Here is a 23,848-nt window from a genome sequence, read left to right as displayed (position 1 = left end):
TAGGAAGCTTTCAGTTGCAGGAAGTAATACAAAAAACCCAACTGAGAATGGCTTAAAAAATAAAGGAAATTTATTGGTTCACTCAATTGAAAACTACAGAGGTACATGTTGCTAGGTGTGAGAACTGATTCAGAATCTCATACGATTTAGGACCTAGTTTCTTTCAATTTTTTGTCATCATTTCCTTCGTGTTGACTTCATTTTGGACAAACTCACTTCCCTCAATACATGACCCTAAACTGGCTTTGAGGAGCTCTGAGAATTACATGAATCTTCATTCATGAAACAGCAATGAGAGAATCTGTCAGTACACTCAGAAAAAGTATCTTTAAGAAACACTCTGATTGGACCAACTTAGGTAATTGTTCCAATTCCAAACCATTCATTATGAAGAGAGATGACACGTTCAGATTGGCTCTGCTAATCAAGGCCCTCCAGTGGGGCAGGTGAGGCCCATTCCATTTCAATCACAAAAGTGAGAATGGAGGGAGGGGTAGGTTGTGAAAAGAAATTCAGGCTATTGCTCCAAGAAGGAAGAGAAACAGATGCCGGGCAGCCAATACCAGATATTCACTACAGCCACCTCCAGAGTCTATTCCTATCTACTCAGAAAGAAATTTGAGATCTTAACTAACCCAAAACTTCACATATTTTCTGCATGTTACCTAACACTTTTTTAGAAAACAGACATAAAGGTTAAATAAATCATTTCACAGTATTTTATACATAATTTTATAATCACTAAAGAGACCTTGCTACAAAAGGGCTATTACGTACTTGATCTGGAGGATCTTACATTCAGTAAAGTGTCCACATTCAAAAGAAAATCTCTCTCTGATGACTCATGAACTCAAATATACTTTTTTAGTTGATATCCTTTTTTAGTGTGGTGTTTAAAAGACAACATGACTTGCTAAAATTGCCAGACTACAAAAGCATATATTGAAACATAACTGCCTTCTTTTCACAAGGCATGGCACCCATCATTATCTTGGATCATATTCTTCCATATGTTCCTTCTCTGGAGCCAAGCTCCAGCCAGCTTTTTTTCTTTGGCCTGTATCTTAATCTTCAAGCGGTCTCCCTAAAATAATGTTCTGGTTTCCCTTTGCCAACCTCCCCCACTTCCACTCCTTCCTAGACTCTCAGTACTTTCTTCAAGCTAAAGTTCTTTAACTTTCCTTCATCTCCTGAAATCCAAGAGCGAGCCTATAGTGAAATAAATACTTGCAGTTTGTCCCACCTGCTTAGCTTACAGTCTGTCTTCAGCCTCTATAACTTGAATCTACTTAAAGTTATCAGTGGTATTAATCTTCATCCTACTAAAAAGTTTACATGGTTGATAACCCCTTCTTTTTGAGTTTGCTCCTCTTATCTGATTGGTCTTCCTGTTACCCCTAAGATGTAGTGTCTCTCCATTCTATTAATGACTCTCATTTCTCCATCAAATAAAACCTAGACACATTTAGTAAGGCTCTGAGAATTCCCATTTTCTGGTCTTAACCTTTCAGCTTTCTCTTCTTCCTTCTTTCATTACCACACTGATTGACGACTCACTGCTCAAGACATGTTACCTGTGCTTTTTTCTGTGGTTCCCTTTCAAATCTCTTCCTTCAAGGCCCAGCTTAAATGTTTTCCCATCCATGAACCCTGCTCTAGTTCCCCCTCAAGCTATAAACTACTTCTAACTCCATCAAGCAGGTTCAGGCTACCACCAGCTCTTGGCTAGAAATCTGCCTACTAACTAGTGTCCCTGCTTCTTTCCTATCTCTTGTTTCTCCATACAACCACTAGAATGAGGGCTCATCCCGTCTAAACCCCTTACCATGCTCTTTAAGATCTAGCCCCAGCCCAAGATTATTGGCCCAGGGACTGTGCTAAGTACTTTACTTGGATTAATCTATTTAACCCTATCAATAATCCTATCAGCTGCATACTTTTGATGTCCTCATTTGTGTAGATGCTGTCGATGACCCACCCACCCAGATGCCTTTCATAAGGCTGGTGCACCCATGGCCCAGCTGCTGCAGATGTTGGCTACTAACAGCTCACACCTCCACCTGATTTGAAGGATTGCTTTTGGCTGAGGCAAGGCACCTAGCCTCCCCTTCACCCCCTCCTCCTCCTAAGCAGGTAGTCAATGACTGATGCAGGAACATAATAGCCCAGCCCCTCAGCTCTGGGCAGGACAACCTCTGGGGTCCAATCCACACTGCTGAGCGCCCTGCAGGATCAGGCGGAGGCTGAGCTTCTGAAACTCTTCCTCCCCTGCCATATCCTGTTTCCTTACTCCATTACAGAGTTCTCCTAAGAGCACTCCCTCAATAAATCACTTGCCCAAGAATCCCCATCTCAGGCGTTGCTACGAAGGAACTGACCTAAGACACCATTTTACAGAGGAGGAAACATAACAGAGAGAGGTCAAGTGATTTGCCTGAGGTCAAACAGAAAATGTGAAAGCTGAAACATGAGGCCAGACAGTCTGGCTCCCTAACCTGCACTCTTTCCCACCAACCTGTAATGGCCACTCATCCCCTCCAGCCAAGTCAATTCCTATCTCAGGGTCTTTGTTTGTATTTTGTATTCTCTCTGTGTTTCCTCTCTCACTGCGGCTTCTTCCTCACTTATGTCAAGATGTTTGGAATATTACCCCTCAGTGAGACCTTTCCTGACCCCGACTATCCTACTTAACAGAACAACACTATTCCCAACTCTGCTTTAGTTTTATTTCTAGCATTTAATACCTAAAATTACATTATGCATATGCATTTGTATGTTTTCTGTCACTCACACTAAAATGAAAATTCCCTGAGGGCAGAAGTGTTGTCTGGCTTATTTTCTGCTATATATCCTCAATGGCTGGTAACATCCCTGGCACAGAGCAGAAGCTCAGTAACTATTTGTTGTTCAATGAGAACAAGTTCTCTTTTCTCAGAACTCTTACAGTGCTTTGTAAAAATCTTCCCGCATGTTCTTAATCTAGAAGTGTACGTGTTGCATGCTTACACGTAGAACATGTAGTTATTCTGCAAGCTTGTATGCTCTTACAGTACAGGAATTATGTTTTATTAATTGGGGGGCACAGAGAAGGCATTCAAATAATGGCACTACCTCTAAAACTCCAAATAACTGCAGCTTCTCTCTGCACATAGCGAGTAATATCAGGATTTCATATGAATTATAGTACAATCCAGAAGTATGAAAAAATACATCACATTTAATTTATAAAGCATTCCTGTGCAAGAGATTATAGTAAGAGAGATTTTATATATATATATGTAGTAAGAGATTACAAGAGATTATAGTAAATACAACTAGGTACTTACTTCATCTTTATTTTTAAAACAATGCCATTTTCAAAATATAAAAAATAGACCTATTTTCAAAGAACCATTTAAATATGGCTTTGAAAACTACAATGTTTTATTTACAACAAATAGATGTAATGCACCAGCATTCATAGATGTTTATGATACAGAAAAATATTAATATCCTTTTGGGGTAGGCCTTTATACTTACAGATATTTACAATGACTCATAAAAGTAGAAGGAATAAAGGCCCTTAATGTAATTTATATTTAAGCCTGAATATAAGCAACCAATGTAAATTAATCATTTATTTGGGATTTGGACCTATATATTTGAGAACTGAAGTAGGAAGTTAAAGTTTCTCATTTCCATATAGTTTGCCAACAAACACATCCTAATCATTCCAGTATCTGCATAAGGTGATGTATTAGCAACTCCAATAAGTGATTTATAGCCAAACATGCTAAATGAGGGCTGACATAAGTACGTATACCAAAAGAAATAATAACTGGATCCAGGATTACATTTTAAATTACGGCAGAGCCTCTGGAAATAAAATTAGTGATGGAATGACAACAGATGTCAGATATTTCTCAAATTAAGGGAAGTACATCTCAAATTTCTCTACTTAGTGCATTCCAACTGAATTAAAACTAAAGCACATTTATAGTGGATCTTTTTCTCACCCATATTTCCCAGTTCTCTAAAATGGTCTGGATTTGGGCAACACCTTTTCCAGCAAATCCTTAAAATTTAATTTACTCTTGAAACAGCAATGACATTCTTTTAAGAAGCCATTTTCTTGCTATTGCACAGAGGTCGATCTTAAAGCCAATTCAGGCAAGTAAGTTCAGAAAAAGCAGCACATTCATCTAATCCACTTAGCAAATGCTGCAAATCAGCTTCTACTAGAATAATGAAATGGAGAAATCTGTGATACTCTCCACTTGATGTCAGTTTTACCGTTGTGTTGATGGCAGCCATTTCAGGCAGAGGTAGCCAAGTCCCATACATATGGAGAAGGCAAAAAGCAGAAAAACATTGCGAAGACTTAGCAGTTCTTTAACTTCTAATCATTATAGACCAATTTCGATTATGAGCCATGTTGCTGTGCAGTGTTCTTCTGAGTTTTACATATCAAACACAAAGAAGCATGTTGCTGCCTTGGGCAGATGTACTGGAATTATCTTCTTTTAGCTTACTTTTTCTTTTCTCTAAGGTCAACTAAAAAATGTGAGACATTTTCATATACCACAAAGGTAATACAGCAGGCTGGAGTCACTCTAATCAAATTGGGGGCAATTCCTTTGTAAAATCCACCGATGCCTTCTTTCCTTTAGAGGGACAAATAGAAATACACTTAATTTCCTGCATAACTAGCCTGAACATACAAAAGTTTAACTGACATAGGGCACAGAGCCAGCAGTCAAACCTATGATTTAAAGTCCATGTTTTCAATGTCCTGAAGTAAGGTAGTTTATGAGCCATTTGTGGGGTCTTATAATCCTTTTGTGGACTCAGGAAGGAAGGGCAGGGACACCCCAAAACTGAAAAGTGCTTTAATGATAACCATCTTTCAAATGCCTTTAAATGTATGAACATGCAGGAGTATTAACTGATCTAGGAGGCATTAAAAATCTCATAGCTTATATAAATGCTGGACAACACCAAATACAGCATACATAAAAATAAAACTATTTCCTTAATGCCTAGAATAGGAATATAGCATTGAAGCTTGTCACTTAGGTTCTCAATAAATATTTACTGAATTGAACTAAATTAAAACGTTCTAAATATTCTACTCTGGACTTTTAGAATTAGAAAGAAATATGAGGATGTCTACCTATAACAGTTTACTTCCATACTGAAGAACAACCATCTCTTCCATACGTGGAGACAAATATTTGCAAAAGTTATGGTGCCTGTAGCAGGTGTGGGGCATTCTTAACTGTATTAAACTAGGTTTTTTATGACTTCCCATATTCAATGCCATTCAAATATTTTCTAACACCTACATTTTGTTTCATTAATTTGTTAAACCACTTTCACAGATCTCATTTGATTTTTATAACAACCTTTGTCAGCCTAGACATTCTGATTTTACAAATGAAAAATTAAGCCTCAGAGAGATTAAGTCCATGGTCCTATATGTAGGAAATGGGAAAGCAAGGCCCACCAGCTGTGTTTTCACCATAGCACAACAGCCTTTTCTATAAAACTAATGTCAACTGGACAGTTTAAAATTTGCAAGGTACCTCCTAAGAGCCACTTTTATATACCAAACGCTCTCACCTCCATGTCTTTGTGATTACATCCAATACACCCTCGTAAAACATATGCTGATCCTGAAGACGAGCTCTCACAACTTGATATGGGTACGTTGCTGCTACAGCAAATATTTTGGATAGTGCTGCAACAGATATATATTCTACTGTGCTCTAAAATGACAACACAAAACAATGTTTTTCTTCAGACAAGATTTCTTTAAAAATAGAAAAGTAAAAATTATATAGGAAAACAAACACTTAAATGGATCTGTAAGTGAAAAATTCTGTTTTCCCTCAACACAAGCTCTGTGCAATTAAGGGGTACTATTTTTAACATCTGTGTGTCATTAGCCTATAAAATATTTAACTATAAATTAAATTAGTGGTACACTCAGTACTCATTATCACAGCAATACTACCAAAGTAAATGTGACAAAATTTCCATCTATTAAATGGCCATAAAAGTAAATGGTACCTTTTTTCCAAGAATCATCTTACCAATTGGGCTTCTGGCAATCTATTGATATTCTGGTTGTATTTCAACTTCAACAATTCATATGCCATAAATTGAAGGGCACCATGTGATGTTCCAAACAGCCCAGGAACAAATCCCTAAAAGGGAACGATTTAAAAAAAAAAGCTAAACTAAGCAAGTTCCCAAGGGACCACAGCTTCCTGGGAGAGGAGTAAAGAATGGGTGACCTTCATGTGTGACTCAGCGAAATGGTTATTTGACAAAGTTTTAGACAGTCCTTCTCACACCCACCAGTCTCAGGATGATACGTCTTATGGTAATGAGGATAAAGAGCTTTAAGTACAATTTCAACACTGTAAACTAGCTTCCAGTTTTCATTAAATTGTTTCTTGCCTAAGTTTGTCTTCTTTTTAGAACTGACTACAGGTCATTCAGAACTCAAACAATAAAGCCAAGGGAAATTACAATGGTCAGTTATTCAAAATATATTGATAATAATTCATTACCTTATATAATCCACGCACACCTTCATATTTATATATTTTCACAAGTGTATCAAACATTCCTTTATATTGTCGCTGTGGGGAGTTAACAACACCATCATACTGCAACATAAGGCGAGTTTTTGTTACCCATAATGGGTTTGTAATGCAGAGGGTCATGGCTCCTAAAATCAGATTAAATAAGAATACTCAGCACACAGGAAACTTTCTCATTTATGACAATAAAATTAAGAACAGTCCATTCACATAAGGAACGGGGTTGCCCAGGGGCTGTACCTACAACAGTGAGATGTGGGCTCTCAGGCACAGTAAAAGGGTAGACATAGTTTTTGGTAGTTATAAAAAGTTCCTCATGTGATTACTGAGAGGCCAATTAAAAGGGAGATAGAAATGTGAAACACTTTCCCTTTGAGGGGTGAGAACAGCAAAGATGTCCTGGCTCCTGAACAGTGTAGAGAACAGATGCAAGTCCTGAGAGCAAACTCTGAGAAGGAGGTACAGATACTGAGGAGCAGGACAGAGTATAACCCAGAGGGGCTGAAGATTAGGGAAAAGGACCAGGAATTCAGCACTTCAATAATCTGTGCATGTGCCCACATACATCCACCCCAACTTTACCACGATCTTCCTCAAATCTGTTCAAAGTAGCTACTATACCTCAAAAATTAAAGAACTACGTAATGTAATACACATTTTACATTCTTAAAAGTGACAATTTTGTAAAACAAATTCTTCTGGTTAAGTTTCTCATTTGTTGAATTTCCTACATAGTCCTTTATTCAATGAATATTTATTAAGTCTTGTTGTGATTCAGGTCTCTGCTAGGGGCTGGGTATTCAGTAAACAAGGTATCAAAGTATGAGCTATAATTTGTTTTCCCCTTCTGAATATTATACATACATGAATATTATACAAACACGAGGCAATTAAACAAGGCTACTAAATTGTCTAATTTGAAAACTGAAATTATACTTTAACTGAAGAAACACTATACTGAATCCTCTTAAACTATTAGGGATTCATAACTTTTCTAAATTTTACTTCCCTTTGTGACAAATAAAATTGTTCAGATTGATACAGAATAATCAATAAGAATACCTGCTTTCTAAGAAATTTCACACGATAACTGATTAGCATAGTTAGATGAGCATATTTAAACTCTGGTGTTCAAAGGAAAAGCAGCAAATAAAATAAAAAACAAAAGTGAAAATCAAGTTGGAAGTTGACGCTTTATGTTTCACACACTGCCTTACCAGCTTCAGCAGCTGAGACGAGGTATTCTGTTGCTTCTAAACGGTCAGCTCTTCCTTCTGTCTTATAAGATTTGATGGCATTGTAACTAAAAGAATTAAACATGAGCAGTTTGATAAATATTTGAATAGATGTCATAAAGCAGTAAAGTCTGTTTTGAAATGTGTGTAACTTAACAACAGCACCCCAAAAGTAAAAGTCAATGCATAATGCAACCAAAGAATGAGACCTCTTCAAGAACAGATTTGCTGGAAATGGTTTACTGTAAGACTATACCACCCCTCCCCCTAAATGTATATGGCTAGCAATACATATGTAAAATATTTTAATCACACATTCATCAATTAATGAAAAGGACAGACAGGAAAACTGGGAGGAGGAAGGGTGGTGTAGTGATTGGGCAGACAAAAGGAAAAAAAAGGCCCCTGACAAATATGCGCTCCACAGCTATGTTCAGGGACTACGGTTGGCAATTCTGATAGATAAAACACTCAATGGATCCTTCCTAGCAGAGTGACAAGGACTGTAAGCAGCACACAAGTAATCATAAAAAGGCAATACAGACATCATCCTAAGAGATTCAGAAACTATGACTGAGATTACTGAAGGCTTTGTGTACGGAGTGGCATTGAGCTGGTATGGAGAGACAGGGACAGTTTCAATAGGGAAACAGATGAGTACGAACAAAAGATATAAAATGGGTGGATGGGAAGACAAAAGTTTAGCCACACTGAAAGGGCAGAATGACATTTGGGCTTTATTTGGCAGAAAATAGAGAGCCACTAAATGTTTCTCAGCAGGGGAGTCCAATCAGCCTATTCTAACTTCAATTTCCACTTTCTACTTGGAAGAAGACAGCTAAATAAATCCTTCCAAACTTTACCAATACCATTCTACCATGAAACAAGCATATTGTTTTATTGTAAGAAATTCTCATCACATAAACCTTATATTCACATGGTTTTGTGCTTAGAAACTCTTTGGAGAAGCTATACAACTCTGAAATTCATAATAGAATAAGTTTTATACATATAGTTTCATCCATCTAAGTATGTCTTAGAACTGAAAATAAGAAAAATATTTAAGCAATACTAAAGCTGAATTTTATTTTGCTTTCACTTAAATATTTTAAGATTGAGGGGGCTGGCCCTGTGGCCGAGTGGTTAAGTTCAAGTGCTCCGCTGCAGGTGGCCCAGTGTTTCGTTGGTTCGAATCCTGGGCGCGGACACGGCACTGCTCATCAAACCACGCTGAAGCAGTGTCCCACATGCCACAACTAGCAGGACCCACAATGAAGAATATACAACTATGTACCAGGGGGCTTTGGGGAGAAAAAGGAAAAAATAAAATCTTAAAAAAAAAAAAAGTATTCTTTCTATTAAAAAAACATTTTAAGATTGATTTGGATACTTTATGACAAAATAAAATATATGACACAAAAGAGAAAAAGGCAAATAAAACAGGTATTAATATTTTCCTAAAAAATGCTATCTATTAAAACAAAGAAGGGCTGGCCCAGTGGCATAGTGGTTAAGTTCACGTGCTCCACTTCAGTGGCCCGGAGTTTGCCAGTTAGGATCCTAGGCACGGACCTACATACCACTCATTAAGCCCTGCTGTGACAGCATCCCACATAGAAGGACTGGAAAGACTTACAACTAGGATATACAACTAGGTACTGGGGCTTTAGGGAGAAAAAAAAAAAGAGGAAGATTGGCAACAGATGTTAGCTCAGGGCCAATCTCCTCCCTTGCCGCCCCCAAAAAAACCCCAAAGAAAAGCCTCCCCATTATGGATTCAGTTTCAAATATCAGAGACATGCTCTGGGCAGCAGGCGCTCCTCCACTGAAGTGTGATGATGCTTTGTTCCTTTGTACACTCGGTAAGTTGAATGTGCCTGCCACAGCTGCTTTCTGTGGCTCCTTCAGTAAGAATGCAATAGCTGTTATTTCAAATGATGATGATACCCGACAGGTCAAAGAGTTAGGAAATGAATGAGCTAAGAAGATGATGGAGCAGGTCAAACAAGAGGTAAGAAGGACCATGTCTCAAACTCTTTCAGCCATGCACTGGCCTTTGTGTTCTCAACAGGGATCTCCTGTGGTACATGTTCTTATGAGGACCCCAAGATCTGTCCTCTTCTGCTTTTCCAACTTCATTATGAATCAAATGTATTTTGTTAGGGCATCTTCCCGAATTCATCTCACAGAAATGGCTTCTCCAAGACTGTTTCTCCATCTCATCTTTTCACTTTTTTCCTATTAAGACCTTCCTTCCGGACCAAATGCCTCTGATAATAGCTGACAGAGAATGAAATAAGACATTTCTGACCCTTCCAATTCAGAGAACTGAAATCTTGCCTCATCAACTGCTATGTAAAAAAATCACTAAAACCAAAAATTCCTTTTACTCAATACTGTAGTCTCCCAGATCTACTCACAAGAAAAAGTAGAGGCCCCAGGATAAACCAGCACCCCACACATTTGGGGTTACTCCTTGGTAAAGTCCCCGTAGTCCATCAAGTTTCCAAATGGTGGTCAAGCAATGCAAAATTCCTTTATATTTCGGTCTCAGTTCCAATCCATCACTCACTGCAATAAAGGATACAAAAAGTTAGGTGAGAACAAAGTTCTAGTTCTGAATCACACATAAACATAGATATCACAAAATCGGTCATATTAAGGTGATAAAGTCAGAATAAAACCATTTTTAGGTAGAGAAAATTATTTTCCAGGGTTATTTAATATTTCAAAATTAATATATTCATGAATTTACCCAAGTTTTAAGTGCTTTGAACACCCTCAATAAAAACCTCCTGCCACGTGAGGAGTGGCAGGAAAGAAAACATGGAGGATAGCGTAAACTTTTTTCCTTGAAATTCTCTTTCTACCCTCCCCACCAACCAAAATCAGAAGAGAAAAACTATCCTTCCCTTCCACTGCTTTCTTACTCTCAAAAGTTTTAAATTAATAAAATAAGGTAAAGTGAAAACTAAGTTACATTATATACATGTTATGTTTCTTAAGGGAAATTGAAATCTGTTTTGGAAATTTAAGAGGTAACACTTAATTGACTAAATAACTTTAAACTTCTATTTCACAAAAGACTCTACAAGTAAGACATTGAAAAAAAGATATTTGTAGTATAGAGTTAATATATCTAATATACAAGAAGTATCTGCAAATCAATAAGAAAACAACAAACAGCCCCTAAGAAAAATGGGCAAATTATATGAACCGTCAATTCACAGAAAAATACACATAGCCAAGAAGCATTAAAAAGATGTTCAACTTCATGGATAAAATACAAATTCAAGTAAGGCAGCTTTTTTTTTGCCTTCCAGATTGAAAACAATTTTACAGTTTGTTAATACCCAGTGTTGGTGAGGGTGTAGGGAAATAGGTACTTTCATGCCCTTTTTGAGAGTTTAACAGTATCTAATAAAAATTTAAATGTAATTATCCTTTGACCCAGCAGTTCCATTTCTAAGAATATACCCTATAGGAATATTAGCCCCAATCTACAAAGATGCACATAGAAAGATGTTCACTGTAGCATCTTCTGTGGCAGGAAAAGCGAAACCAATCTCAATATCCATCAATAGGGAAATGTTTAAAAACAAATTGTGATACATCTATAATATGGACTACTCTAGACATTTTAAAATATTGAGATATGTAGAAAAATGTCCGATTTCACTAAAATGCATATACTAGCTTGTTTTTTTTTTTCCGAGGAAGATCAGCCCTGAGCTAACATCTGCCACCAATCCTCCTCTTTTTGCTGAGGAAGACTGGCCCTGAGCTAACATCTGTGCCCATCTTCCTCTACTTTATATGTGGGATGCCTACCACAGCATGGCTTGTGAAGCAGTGCCACATCTGCACCCAGGATCTGAACGGGCAAACTCTGCGCCACCGAAGTGGAACGTGCGCACTTAACCGCTGAGCCACCAGGCCAGCCCCTATACTAGTTTATTTTTAAATCATCCTCTACAACTACATATGTATTTTTTATATATGTTAGGGTATGCCTAGAAAAAGGAGTGGACTGAAACACTCCATATGGTTAATAGCAGCTACCCACAGGGAATGAGATTAGCAGAGGGTGGTTGGAGGCACAGAATGATAGAGACAACTCAACAATACAAATTAGAGGATGTAAACAAAGATGACACAGTACTTTTGTAATAAAATAAAACAAAGCAGCCCTAGGGAAAAGACTTTTAAATTTCAATTTATTTCTGTTATCCCTCACCTAAGAACATTTTCAGATGCTTTACATCTGCAACTGAAATAAACAGAATAACATTTAAAAACCTTTTCTCAAGCAATAAATATTAAACTAGCATACAATCATTAAAAATGGCTTTTAGGGGGCCAGTCCCATGGCCTACTGGTTAAGTTTGGTGCACTCCGCTTTGGTGGCCTGGGTTTGGTTCCTGGGCGCAGACCTACACCACTCTTCAGCAGCCACGTTGAGGCAGCAACCCACATACAGAACAAAGGAAGACTGACTGGCACAGATGTCAGTTCAGGGCGAATCTTCCTCAAGCAAAAAGAGGAAGATTGGCAGTGGACGTTGGCTCAGGGAGAATCTTCTTCAGCAAAGAGAAGAAAAATTTGGCTTTTTAAAAAGCAAAATGTCTATACCGTAGAAATTTTACAAAATATAGAAAGGAATAAAGAAGAAGATAAAAATTACCCACAAAGCCACCACTCAGAGATGACTGCCCTTATTGTGGCATATTTCCTTTCTTTTTAGTCTGTGGATATAAATCGCAGTTCTCTATCTCTAGACCAGAGCTTTTTGTTGATCTTCAGATATACATAGATATATGCAGCTAACAAAAGTTGTAGCTAGATATTTTGCTTGAACATATCCAAAACTGAACTACTTTTCTCCATCTCTTCCAAAGCTGTTCTTATTGTAGTGTTGTGGATGGATCAATATATGGCACTACCATCTACACAGAGGCTCAAGTCAGAAAACTGGGGACCATCCATGAATCCTCCTTCATCCACATCCTCTTATCAACTAAAAAGTCCTTTTGACTCTGCATCACAAATCTTTCCTGGACCTGTTCACATTACTCAGTTCGCACGATCACTATCCTACTTCAGGACACCATCATTTCTCAAGTAGCAAGAGAATTTAAATTAGTCTTCTTGCCTCCACTTTTGCTGCTCAGCCCCTGACTCCCTCCTCCCCCCAACTTATTACACTGCAGGTTGAGTAATCTTCCCAGAAACAGGCACCTCAAAAGCGACTTACCTACTTAAAACTGTTCTATAGCCCGTAGGCTAAAGAACATAGTCCTTAATACAGTACAGAAGACCCTCCATCACGCACGTCGGCCAAGAGCCTCAGTCTCCTGTCTGTTCTCTCCCTGCATTCAATGATGCTGCCTCACTGAACTTCCTGCGAAGCACCTGGCTCAGTGAAGTCTACACTTTAAAACACCTGATGCTACGATGTTCAACAACTTTCAGTTCTCATATAGTCTCTGACCCTAAAGCTTATGTAGAGGTTATTCCGTCTGCCAGGAATGTTCTGTCTTCTCATTCACCTACTCCTTCACACAGCTAATTCTGATTCCTCTTTCAGGTCTCAAGTTTAATAATCACTTCCTTTGGGGATTGCTTTCCTATCCCCTAGATGAGGTCAAGTTTGCTTTGGCAACCTATTCTTTCTCTACCATAATAAAACACTTTATTGCAATTACTAGTTTTTTTGTTCAATTATTCTGGCTTCCCAGTAGGAAGACACTCTGTGAGGGCAGAGACTACTACTTCTTCACTGCAATATTTCTACCCCAATCATAGTGCTTTGTACATTGTAGGCTCTCAATAAATATTTGTTCAATTAATATACCCTGAATATCTTCTGTTTTTCTTTCCAGATCCACTGTCCACCCCTCTCTATCACATTCTGCCCCAGAAGCCTGACTTTGCCTTCTAGCTTCTAGCTGAGTTGGACTAGTGGGGAGCCCTAGTAAGAGATCAGAGGGATGGAAGAGAACAGATGCAGGTATTTATCTTCCAGCTCCCTTCCTATGAGGTTGCCTTGGGCAGGCTGTGTTCTTCCACCCAAGGTCACAGTTCCTCTCAAGGTGGCCCTCTACGATTCTCTCCCCTTGTCCTTTGGCTCTTCAGGTGGCAACAGTCTAGACTGTTTCCAGCCCCAGAATACTGCAGTATTCCTTGTGGTTTTCCTATGATCTGCTCACATCTTTGTAAACAGTCCTCGTAAACAACCCCCACACCTAAGAATAATCCTATTTTGAATGTGCCTTCTTTTTCCTACAGGGAAATGGAATGAAAGAGAATGCCAAATTTATAATCTAGATTTTTTTTTTTTGAGGAAGGTTAGCCCTGAGCTAACATCTGCTGTCAATCCTCCTCTTTTTGCTGAGGAAGACTGGCCCTGAGCTAACATCCGTGCCCATCTTCCTCTACTTTATATGTCGGATGCCTGTCACAGCATGGCTTGCCAAGTGGTGACTTGTCCGCACCCGGGATCCGAACTGGCGAACCCCGGGCCACTGAAGCGGAACGTACGCACTTAACTTCTGCGCCACCGGGCCGGCCCTATAGTCTAGATTTTTATAAAACTGGCATTTTACTATACTTAGTTTGTACACTGCTTTTCCCCCTACTTAAGAGTATATTGTGGGCATTCCTCTGTTATTAAATAGACTTCCAAAAAGTAAAAGATTTTATAAAAATGACGTGATGGTTTTCTCTCATTGATATCTCATTTGTAGCATCACTCCCCTAGTTGGCATGTGAATTGTTTCTCATTATTTTGCTATTATTAAAAGGTCTCTAGAGAATATGCTGTACAACAATTTGTACAAATTCTTATGTCACTAGAATTAACTATTAGAAGGGGAATTGATATGGGCCAAAAAGGTATAAATTTAAGGTTACAAATACATACTGAAAGTGCCCCCCTGAACGTTTATACAGATTATAGTACACTAGTCATACCAGCATGCCCAGTGCACTGTCCCCTTGCCACTACCTTACTGTGCATAATGGAGCCTGGCAAAGAATCCCTGACTGTTTACCATAGCCAGGCAAAGGGAGAAAAGTCAATTTCCTTCATCATTAACCTGACAGTGTTACACCATGAAATGAGATTAAAGTACACTAGGCTTTGTCAGAAGAACTGAGTTTGATATCCAATTTCCCTATTTAGCTATACAGTCTTAATCTTTCTGAGCTTCAGCATCCTCATGTATAAAACAGGGATAAATATCACCTACCTCACAGGTTGTTATGAAGTTTATACAAGATAATAAATTTTAAAGCAAGTAACAGAGTGGCTCTCAAAATATGTTTGGCTGTGTACTTTATAAACTTTCTGGTGCTTCCCTTGGATTTTATGTTTCTCATTCTCCTGTGTAAATTTTTTCTTCTAAATACCTTTCATTTTCCTTTCAATAATCTCAAAACACAAATTTTCTCTTGAGGTAAAAAACAAAGCAAACCACACACACAAAAAAAATCTTTGCTTTTCATAGGTAAGAATCAATGATTTCTCTATTATTTTGAGAAGTCACTTAATCATAGGAGTATTAAGTATCTCAGTAATAGGCAACAACATTCCATACTATATACTTCCTTAAAACTATAATCTTATCTACCTTATCATAAAGTTAGGATTAAATCTTTAATTTTGAAAAATATTCATTTGTACATAAATATTATTTTATAAAAAGATAGAAAAACTATTTATTGACTCATCATTGCCAGGCAAAGGGGGAATATAAACATAAGTAGGACACAAACCCTGACACTGAGGAAGACATAATTTTCAAGGGAAAATAAACAAGCAACCACATTACAAAGTTATGAGCACTCTGGTAAAGAAGTGCCATAGGAACACAGAGGAAACACCATGAACGCTGTGTATAGAAGGGAGAGAGGAGAGGCAGCAGGTGATAGGGAAAGTGGGAGAGAAGATGCTAGGGCAGAGCCTTGAAGATTGATCAGAAACTTGTCTGTGGGAAACGGAGAGAAAGGTTTACCTCTAGACAAGTGCAACAGCTGGAGCAAACACATGGAAGCATCAGAGTGCCTGGCACTTTTGGGGAGTACACTGGGGATTTGGTATAGCTGAAGCGTACAGCTGGTGGAGAGAAGGACTTGGTAGGAAATTAGGCGAGAAAGAAGGGCAAGAGCCTGTTAGGGACTGAATTGTTTCCCTCCCAAATTCATGTGTTGAAGCCCTAAACAGTGCCTCCGTATCAGTTAAGCTTCTGGAAGAGAACTACAATCTCAGCAGGGGCTTTCTCACCTCCAGTGCAATCTGTTTGGATCCCCATCCATTACAGCAAGTGCTCTAGTTAAAGACCTCCAAGTGCACTTTAGGAGTCCTCTCTTTCCTACTAACCCTTGAGCAGCACCTGACACTGTTTACCTCCTAAAACACTCTTCTTTGGGCTAGTTTCACACCACACTCTCCTGATTTTCCTCTTACTTCTTTGGCCACTAAATTTCCTTTGCAGCCTCCTTCTCTGCTGCCCATTCTTTAAATGTTGATTTTTATAGGCAATCTTAGCTGCAATCACCACCCCTGTGCTACGGTTTCCACATCTTTAGCCCTGATCTCATTCCTAGCATCTAGACCTGGCCTCCATTTTTACATGGCATAAAAGATGTGTCAACCTGGCAGCTTCTTAACTTTCTGGAATCATTCTCATTTCCACCCCTAGCATTTTACCCTTTAGCTATACCAGACTACTCACTTACGGTTTCACACTGACAGCATATGTTATGGAATCACACTTCCTGGGTTTGAATCCCAATTCTAATACTTAACTGTGCGACCCTGAGACAGTTACTTGATTACTCTGCGCCTGAGTTTTCTCATCCATAAAATGAGAAAAATAATAGAACTCTAAAAATCACAAAGGGTTAAATGAGTTAATACATATAAAGCCCTTAAAATCATGTCTGGCACATAGCAAGTATTAGTTTATTTATGCTACTGGGTCTTGCAATACTATATACATACAAAACTTGCCATTCCTGTTACCGGACTCTACATTTTGGTTCCTCAATCAACTTATGGATTATTGGGTTTTCAGGTTATTTTCGAAAATTACTATTTTTACACCTGATTCACATTCTTCTTTGTTGGGGCTCTGTCTCTCTTATCATTCTTGATGACTTAAAATTACATCTTAAAGTTAGAAGGGGCCTCAACAATCACCTCATCTGACGTTTCCACACAATACAGAAATATGTTCTAACTTCTGTCATCCAACCTCTGAACCACTTCCAGTCATCACCAGTTTCATTTCTGAGCACCACCACTTTGCCAGGCCAAACTCTGCTTCTCTGTAATTTCTGCCCAACCTCTGTTTGCCCTTTAGATCAACCCTCAATAAGGCAGCTTCCTTTCCCACATGGCAGCTTTCTCAATACCTTAAGTAACCTCCTACCCCTGCACTAAACTAATTTCTCCAGTCACTTCTCACGTGAAATGATTGCTAATCTTTCTACCACTCTGGATACCTTCAAGTTCCAATTTATACCTGAATTCACTGAAATATTCCAGGTTACGTTTAACGGTACATTCAAGACTAACACCTCCTGTTATGAGATATTACAATTTTATTACAAGGGCTTAAATTTTATGAAAGCACAAAAATTACAGCATTAATGCTGACGGCCAATCAACTATTTTGATTTCAGTTACTCATCTTCCTAAACTTCCCTCTTTCCTATGACCATTTCACAGCCGCACTTTATTATTACAAAGTCCTGCTTTGACTCCTAGATCTTTCATTTTGTCCTCCCACCCAATCTCAATCACTTTATCTGTCACCTTAGTCCTCCTGGTCTCCTAACACTCTCCTCATTTCATTAACATTGCCAATCTTCTCAGGTACCAAGAATTCCCTTTCTTCAGGCACGGTGTGCTTCACAGCATTGTCTTAAACTCATTACGCCAACGACACTATTCCTCAATGATCATCTCAACTGTCACCTCTTCTGCTCCTGGACAAAATGCTCAAGGGAGACACCAAGTCATACAGGCCTGCACTTGCAGCCAAGTCCAGAATTCTTTTCTTCATGTTCAAGATGCTGTATACTAGAGATTCCTAGAGGTAGTATGGTCAGTGCTTAAGTGCCAGAAGGTTCTAGGGTCAGACCACTTGGGTTCAAATCCCAGATCTACCTTTACAAACTTGTGACTTGGGCCAGTTACTCAATTTCTATTATCCCCATCTGTATAACTGGGATAATAAATTCACAGGTTTGTTCAGAGTAGTAAATGAGATAATGCATATACAGCTCTTAGTGCATTGCCTTGCTCCTAGTAAATGCATCGTAATTTTTATTTGTGCATGCATCATAAACTCCACGGAAATTATATGCCTTTGTGGGTTTTCTTCCAGGGAATAATTTTTGCTGATTTTTCCTTCATAGGAAAATCCTTCCTTCTTGCGTCCTTTCTGGCTGTCAAAATATTGCTCCTTCTTTGGGGAACCTCAAGATCTAATGCAACCTTTACAGGCACAGATACATCTGGCCATCAGCAATTTATAATTTTCTTGATGCTCCACCACTACTCATATTTTGGTGTTTGGATTTATTCCATTTTGCCCTTCATTTTATGTTATCTAGAATTACGTTTTATATGACTAAGTCTCAAGCCCCAATTAAAACTGTAAGTTCCCTGAGGACAAGAACTTTGTTTAGGTTCTTCTGTACCCCATACAGCAGTCTACAAACATTACAAGAACAAGATCTATCAGGTGAATAGAATTAATCTGACTCCTTAAGAATAAACCACTTCTCCAGAGCTAATTTTCAAGGCAGAACTTAACTTGTAGCAATAAGAAAAGCAAAATGGTAGAAAACAGTTTACAAGTAAAATGATCAAAGACCTTCTTCAACTCTATCTTTTCCAGAACTTACTGTTGAGTTTCACTTCTAAAGTACTTTAATTTTAGTATACTTAATTCACTTAACTCAATGCACTTAATTCGATAAACCTAAATAAAAAACAAAATATTTGGATTCTAGCTACCTATTACTTCACAGGACCTTGTACCACACTATAGACGCCAAAAAACAAGAGAATCCCATCCCAAACCTATTCCTAACTACCTGCTGAAGATTACACCTACCCAAGCACTTGCCTTTTCCCCTTGGCCGTGCTGCCAAACACGTGGCTACCCTAAGATTTCAAAGTACCTCCAAGGGTGAATGCTTTGCACGTGTGAGGGCTGAGCCCTAAAGTGTGACAATCTCTTTTTTATTTTACAAATCAGGCTCTGAGTCCCACAGTCTACACCAATAACGACTTGTCTCAGACTTTTCTCTCCATCCCTTAAAATGGGGAACGGGGGTGACGGCGGCCACACCCTTTCACCAGGCTCCCTTCCCTCAAATCTAGTTCCAGGTGTGCCCGGAAAGACAGCATCTTCTTCAATGCTCGCTTGGCAGTGTGAAGACGCAGAGGAGAGCAAGGCTTCCTTTTGCGTCTTTATCCCCCAATTCGGGGTGACAGCAAGAAGGAACCCAGGGTCTGAGCGGGCTCTTACCGGCGAAGCGGATCTTCACCAGGTCAAGAGGATGCAGCGCGAGGTTGGACAGGACGCCGCCGCTCACGCCCGCCACCAAGTTCTCGTACCGGACGTGGCGGAATACCGTGCTCCACGCCGACGACCCGGACGCCGACTGGCCCTGGCCCGTCATAGGCTCGGGGCCCGCTGACACCACCGCGCCTAGGGCGGCGGAGGTGGGACGAGATGCAGTGGCCGCCACCGTGGCGACGGTCGCCGCTCTGAAGCAGAACCGCGGGGCGCGAGCCCACTTCCGGGACCGGTGCGCGGCCTCAGACGCCGGGGCACAGGAACGGAGCGGAGACCGCGGCGCAGAAGGGGCGTGAGAGCAGCGCAGGCGTAGGGCACGCCGGCGGAGAGCGCGGAGGCGGGGCGTCCGCCGCCGCCGAGTCCCCGCCTGCCTGGCCCGCCGCGGTGGCCGGCACCGGCAGAGGGACGTGCACGGGAGAGCACCGCTGAACAACCGCCCCCAGGCAACCTTTGTCCGCAAAACTATGAAGCGCCGCAAGGTCCAACTGAAGCGGCCGGTTTCCACACCGTGGAAGTCACGTGACAGGAAGCAGCCTAGAAGAAGCGGAAGTGGCATGTGCCGGAGGAGGCGGAAGTAACCCAAGCCCAGAGAGAAAGGCTCGTGGAATCGGGGAGAGCTGACAGCCAAGATGAAGGTAAAGATGCTGAGCCGGAACCCGGACAACTATGTCCGCGAAACCAAGCTGGATTTACAGAGAGGTGAGACAAGTTGGGAGGGAGGCCGCCAGCCTTGGGTCTGGCCTCAGCTTCCACTGAGTAAAGCTGCGGGGAGACTGGCACTTCAGTCTCATTCTTTCCCTGTTCATTTCGCCAAGGCAGACTTTGGTAGATAAGGCCGTTGCGGGACTGGGTAGTGGACTTCTCTTCAGGTCCTTTTTCTAAGAACTTGCCCTAGTGGTAAATGGAAAAGTTAGCTCTCTGGGGAATGCTTCCGCCTCCTGGCTTCCAGGTGCTGCTCTCTCATTGTTCTTGGATTCCTCTTGTGGAAAAGCGGAACTTGAATGAGCCAAACTCATATTTTGAAGGATTTAACAATGAAATAGGCTTCTTTAAGCCTTCCTGCTGCTCTAACTTGTGGCCACTTTACCACTTAAAATTACATACTTCTAGATGTGGGAAGAGACATAGGTGAAACCTAAAGCCGTCAGTTTTCTCTTATCAACAGTTGAAATTGAGAATGGATAAAATGAAATTGAGTTTTATTCATCCTTACTAGTCTATTCCCCTATTAACATGTTGACTGCTTGTGAATTAAAGCTTGTGATATCTAAAATGACGAGGGACCAACCATATGTGAACAGAGTATTCTGAATGAAGAGTATAAGAAGTTCAAAGGCCTTAAGGCAAGGATGAACTTAAGGCATAAAAGAAGGGTCAAGTTATCGGAGTTTGAGTAAAGGATGAGTGATAGAAGATGAGGCTGGAACAGTATTTCGCTATTTTGATTGAGTAGTAGAGGTTGTCAACATATGTGTGAGCATTGCTAAGGAGTAAATATATGGCCTCTACTCAAAACATGTTTACAGGTTAACTAACAAGACAGTAAAGTTTCTAAAATATGAATTAGGTTATGTCGCTTGAACTTGACATCATCCCTACTCCTTGAACCTGGTCCCATCTTCTCTGGTTTCACCAGTCGATGCTTTACCCGCAAACAGCTTGCATTTGCCCTTGCGAATCTCAGTGCATTTCAGACATTTTCTTTCAGGCGTCCTGTGGCACACACCTTTACCAATTTCTCTCCATCCTCTGGGAAGCTTTTTCTGGACAATAATTTTTCCATACTTATCCCCTGCAGATACCCTCCACCCCCATTTAAGCATCCTTCTTCTATGCTTTATCACATATTTTTACACTAACATCAGAGTGCTTATCTTACTGTCTCATGGTTATTATTTTGATTATCAGTCTTTCCCATCAGACAGCTTACAGAGGGGAAGAATCGTGTCTATTTCTATATACACTGTGTTTAGACAGCACCTGGCACATGGTAGGAGCTTCATAAATGTCTGTGTGAAGGAATGAGTGAGTGATTGACTCGTCATAGAATCTCAATGTTAGGTTATTAGTCATCTGATCTTGTTAAGGGTCTTATTTTCTATAACATCTACCAATTTCTTTATACTTTCTGATGGAAGTGTTAATGGATAGCAAAATGGAAAAATAGAAGTATTGGAGCTCTGTTAAACGTAAAATTAGAAAGACGTTTGTTATCTTCCTTTGTCCTTTCATTCTTATCTTGGTTAGGTGATATTTCCTTGTAAATTTTGTGCAGTATTCAGATATTTATTTGAGTATTCTGATTCGTAAAACCAAGTTGGGCATCTGGGAATCTGTATTTTTAAAACTCCTTTGGCACTTCTGACACAGCTGGTTAACATACAGATCTGTGAGAACAGCCTACATAAATATATGTCATAAGTTTGTTAGCTGTGATATCCTCATATTCTTGTGGCATATGGCGGGTGCTCCATATATATTTATTGAATGTCTCTTGTTGACTGTATGAATTTAGAGGGGAGCATGATTGTGGTGATTTGAAAAGCTTTATAGAAGACACGAGATTTAAACTGGATATTTTTAAAGGATTCATAGGGTTTAAATAGGATGAATATTGGAGTACATTCTTGGTAGAAGAAATGGCTTCTGCAAGGGCTCAAGAGTCGGAAATTGCAAGGCAGTTTTAGATGACAGTGACTAACCAGTTTGGCTGGAGCTAAGTTTCAGAACGTACTACTTGAAGCTGAAGAGGTAGGTTGACATCAGATTGTGGAAGACCAGAAAGGAGCTTGAACATCCTTGCATTGGTCAGAGGTCTCTAAAATGAAGAGGCTGTCAATTGCAGAATGGAAAAAAACAATGAATACTTCAATTTATGTTTCTTATATTAAGAAATAATCTTTACTTTCATAAAACTTGCATTGCTACTGACATCCTCATTTTAGCTATACATTAAATACATAGTCACAGGCTTTCTGTGGTACTTGAGGTATCCCGAGAAAAGAGTGGAGGGTTGACAAAGGTGTGCCTGCTTCTGCCTTCAGAATATTGCAGCATATTACAGTTGACATTTGTTGGGGAATTCTGTTATTTCAAATAATAGAATCTTTATAATAATTTGTAAGGTTAAGGAGATGGACCATGAAAATCTTTTTTCCTGCAGAGATAGTATCGTTGTAAAGTTCTTAGAAGAGCTGTGGAACGTAACCATGAATTAAGCATTTTTAAAATTAGCTAAACTTTTTGTGGCTATGAAGACTGGGTAGAAGTTTTTATTTTAAAAATAAAAAATATGTTAACTTGCTACTTTAAGGTCCATTTTAATGATGAGTGGTAAGTGAGGAAGTGATTAGTTTTCAAAAAATCTTGTATGGAGAGATCATTTTGAAACTGTATTTGGAAATGTTTCCATCATTTAAAAATTTTTGTACTGAAAATGATGAAAGTGTCATGTGTAAGAATTCATTTTTGCCAATATAAAAAAATTGGTAAAGAAAATGATCTACTTTGTTTATTTTTTCATTTTAATGAAAAAATACTTTTCATGTTGATAATTTTAATGTTAAAATTATTATTATTATTTTTCAAGATTTTATTTTTCATTTTTTCCCCAAAGCCCCCCGGTACATAGCTGTGTATTTTTAGTTGTGGGTCCTTCCACTTGTGGCCTGTGGGATGCCACCTCAGCATGGCCTGATGAGCAGTGCCATGTCCGCGCCCTGGATCCGAACCAGTAAAACCTTGGGCTGCCGAAGTGGAGCATGCGAACTTAACCACTCAGTCACAGGGCTGGCCCCAAGGTTAAAATTATTAAAATGCCAAATAGTTATAAGAACAGTTATTGACATCAGAGTAGATGGAAATTTTCTAGACATACTTCAGAAATAACCTTTGCAAAACTGGTAGATGGGACTGAAAATTAAATATACTATACATAGCCAACTCTTGTATTCTCTTTGGATCTGCTTGTACGGGCAGTCCTAACTTTTTACGCTATTAAGTGAACCACTTCCACTCTTCGAGAGGTTTACAGTGACTGAAGTCACGTGTTACCTCAAAACCATGCAAAACGGGAAATTGGTTTCAGTATGCCTGTGGTCCCAATGACATGGTACTGTGCACAAGTGAGTTCTGCCTGTGTCTTTTTCAGCTATGATATCGCTTAAAACCAAAGATTGAAATAAACTAAAGTTGAAACCTTTGAATCACTCTATCATATTGTTAAATTGAGTTTTTTTTTTTAAACAAGCATCTTTAGTCATGTGTTGTCACTAAATAAATATATGTATGTTGAGGGAGAGAAGCCTGCTCAAAAACTCTGTTACTAATGGGGCACACAATCAAAGGAGTTTGCAGACTACCACTATAGGGAACCTTTGAAAGTTTTTGACCGTGGGAGTGACATGTAAAAAAGCTGTGTTTTAGG

The 23,848-nt window shown here is 39.4% G+C and overlaps 2 protein-coding genes across 3 annotated transcripts in view; one reads left to right on the top strand and one right to left on the bottom strand.

Annotated features, from left to right (window-relative positions):
- Nucleotides 1-52: 52 nt before the first annotated feature.
- Nucleotides 53-19,978, bottom strand: SLC25A32 (solute carrier family 25 member 32). Of its 2 annotated transcripts, XM_046642157.1 has the most exons (7): nt 19,372-19,978; nt 10,246-10,396; nt 7,808-7,893; nt 6,558-6,718; nt 6,075-6,188; nt 5,602-5,747; nt 53-4,643 (listed from the first exon to the last, which is right to left on the bottom strand). In XM_046642157.1, exons 1-7 carry the CDS (start codon nt 19,976-19,978, stop codon nt 4,508-4,510), a joined length of 1,401 nt encoding a protein of 466 aa, XP_046498113.1. In that variant the 3' UTR covers nt 53-4,507. The 2 variants fall into 2 exon arrangements, with proteins under 2 accessions (XP_046498113.1, XP_046498114.1); XM_046642158.1 differs by lacking the exon at nt 6,075-6,188.
- A 12-nt stretch (nt 19,979-19,990) lies between these two features.
- Nucleotides 19,991-23,848, top strand: part of DCAF13 (DDB1 and CUL4 associated factor 13) — a 30,358-nt gene continuing 26,500 nt past the window's right edge. Inside the window, exon 1 of the mRNA XM_046642159.1 lies at nt 19,991-20,121. Coding sequence (XP_046498115.1) covers nt 20,052-20,121 — 70 coding nt within the window. The 5' untranslated portion in view covers nt 19,991-20,051. The remainder of the gene's footprint in view (nt 20,122-23,848) is intronic.

Source organism: Equus quagga, chromosome 16 (assembly GCF_021613505.1).
Source record: "Equus quagga isolate Etosha38 chromosome 16, UCLA_HA_Equagga_1.0, whole genome shotgun sequence".
NCBI classification, from domain to species: Eukaryota; Metazoa; Chordata; class Mammalia; order Perissodactyla; family Equidae; genus Equus; species Equus quagga.
This window is presented reverse-complemented; position numbering and strand designations above follow the sequence as displayed.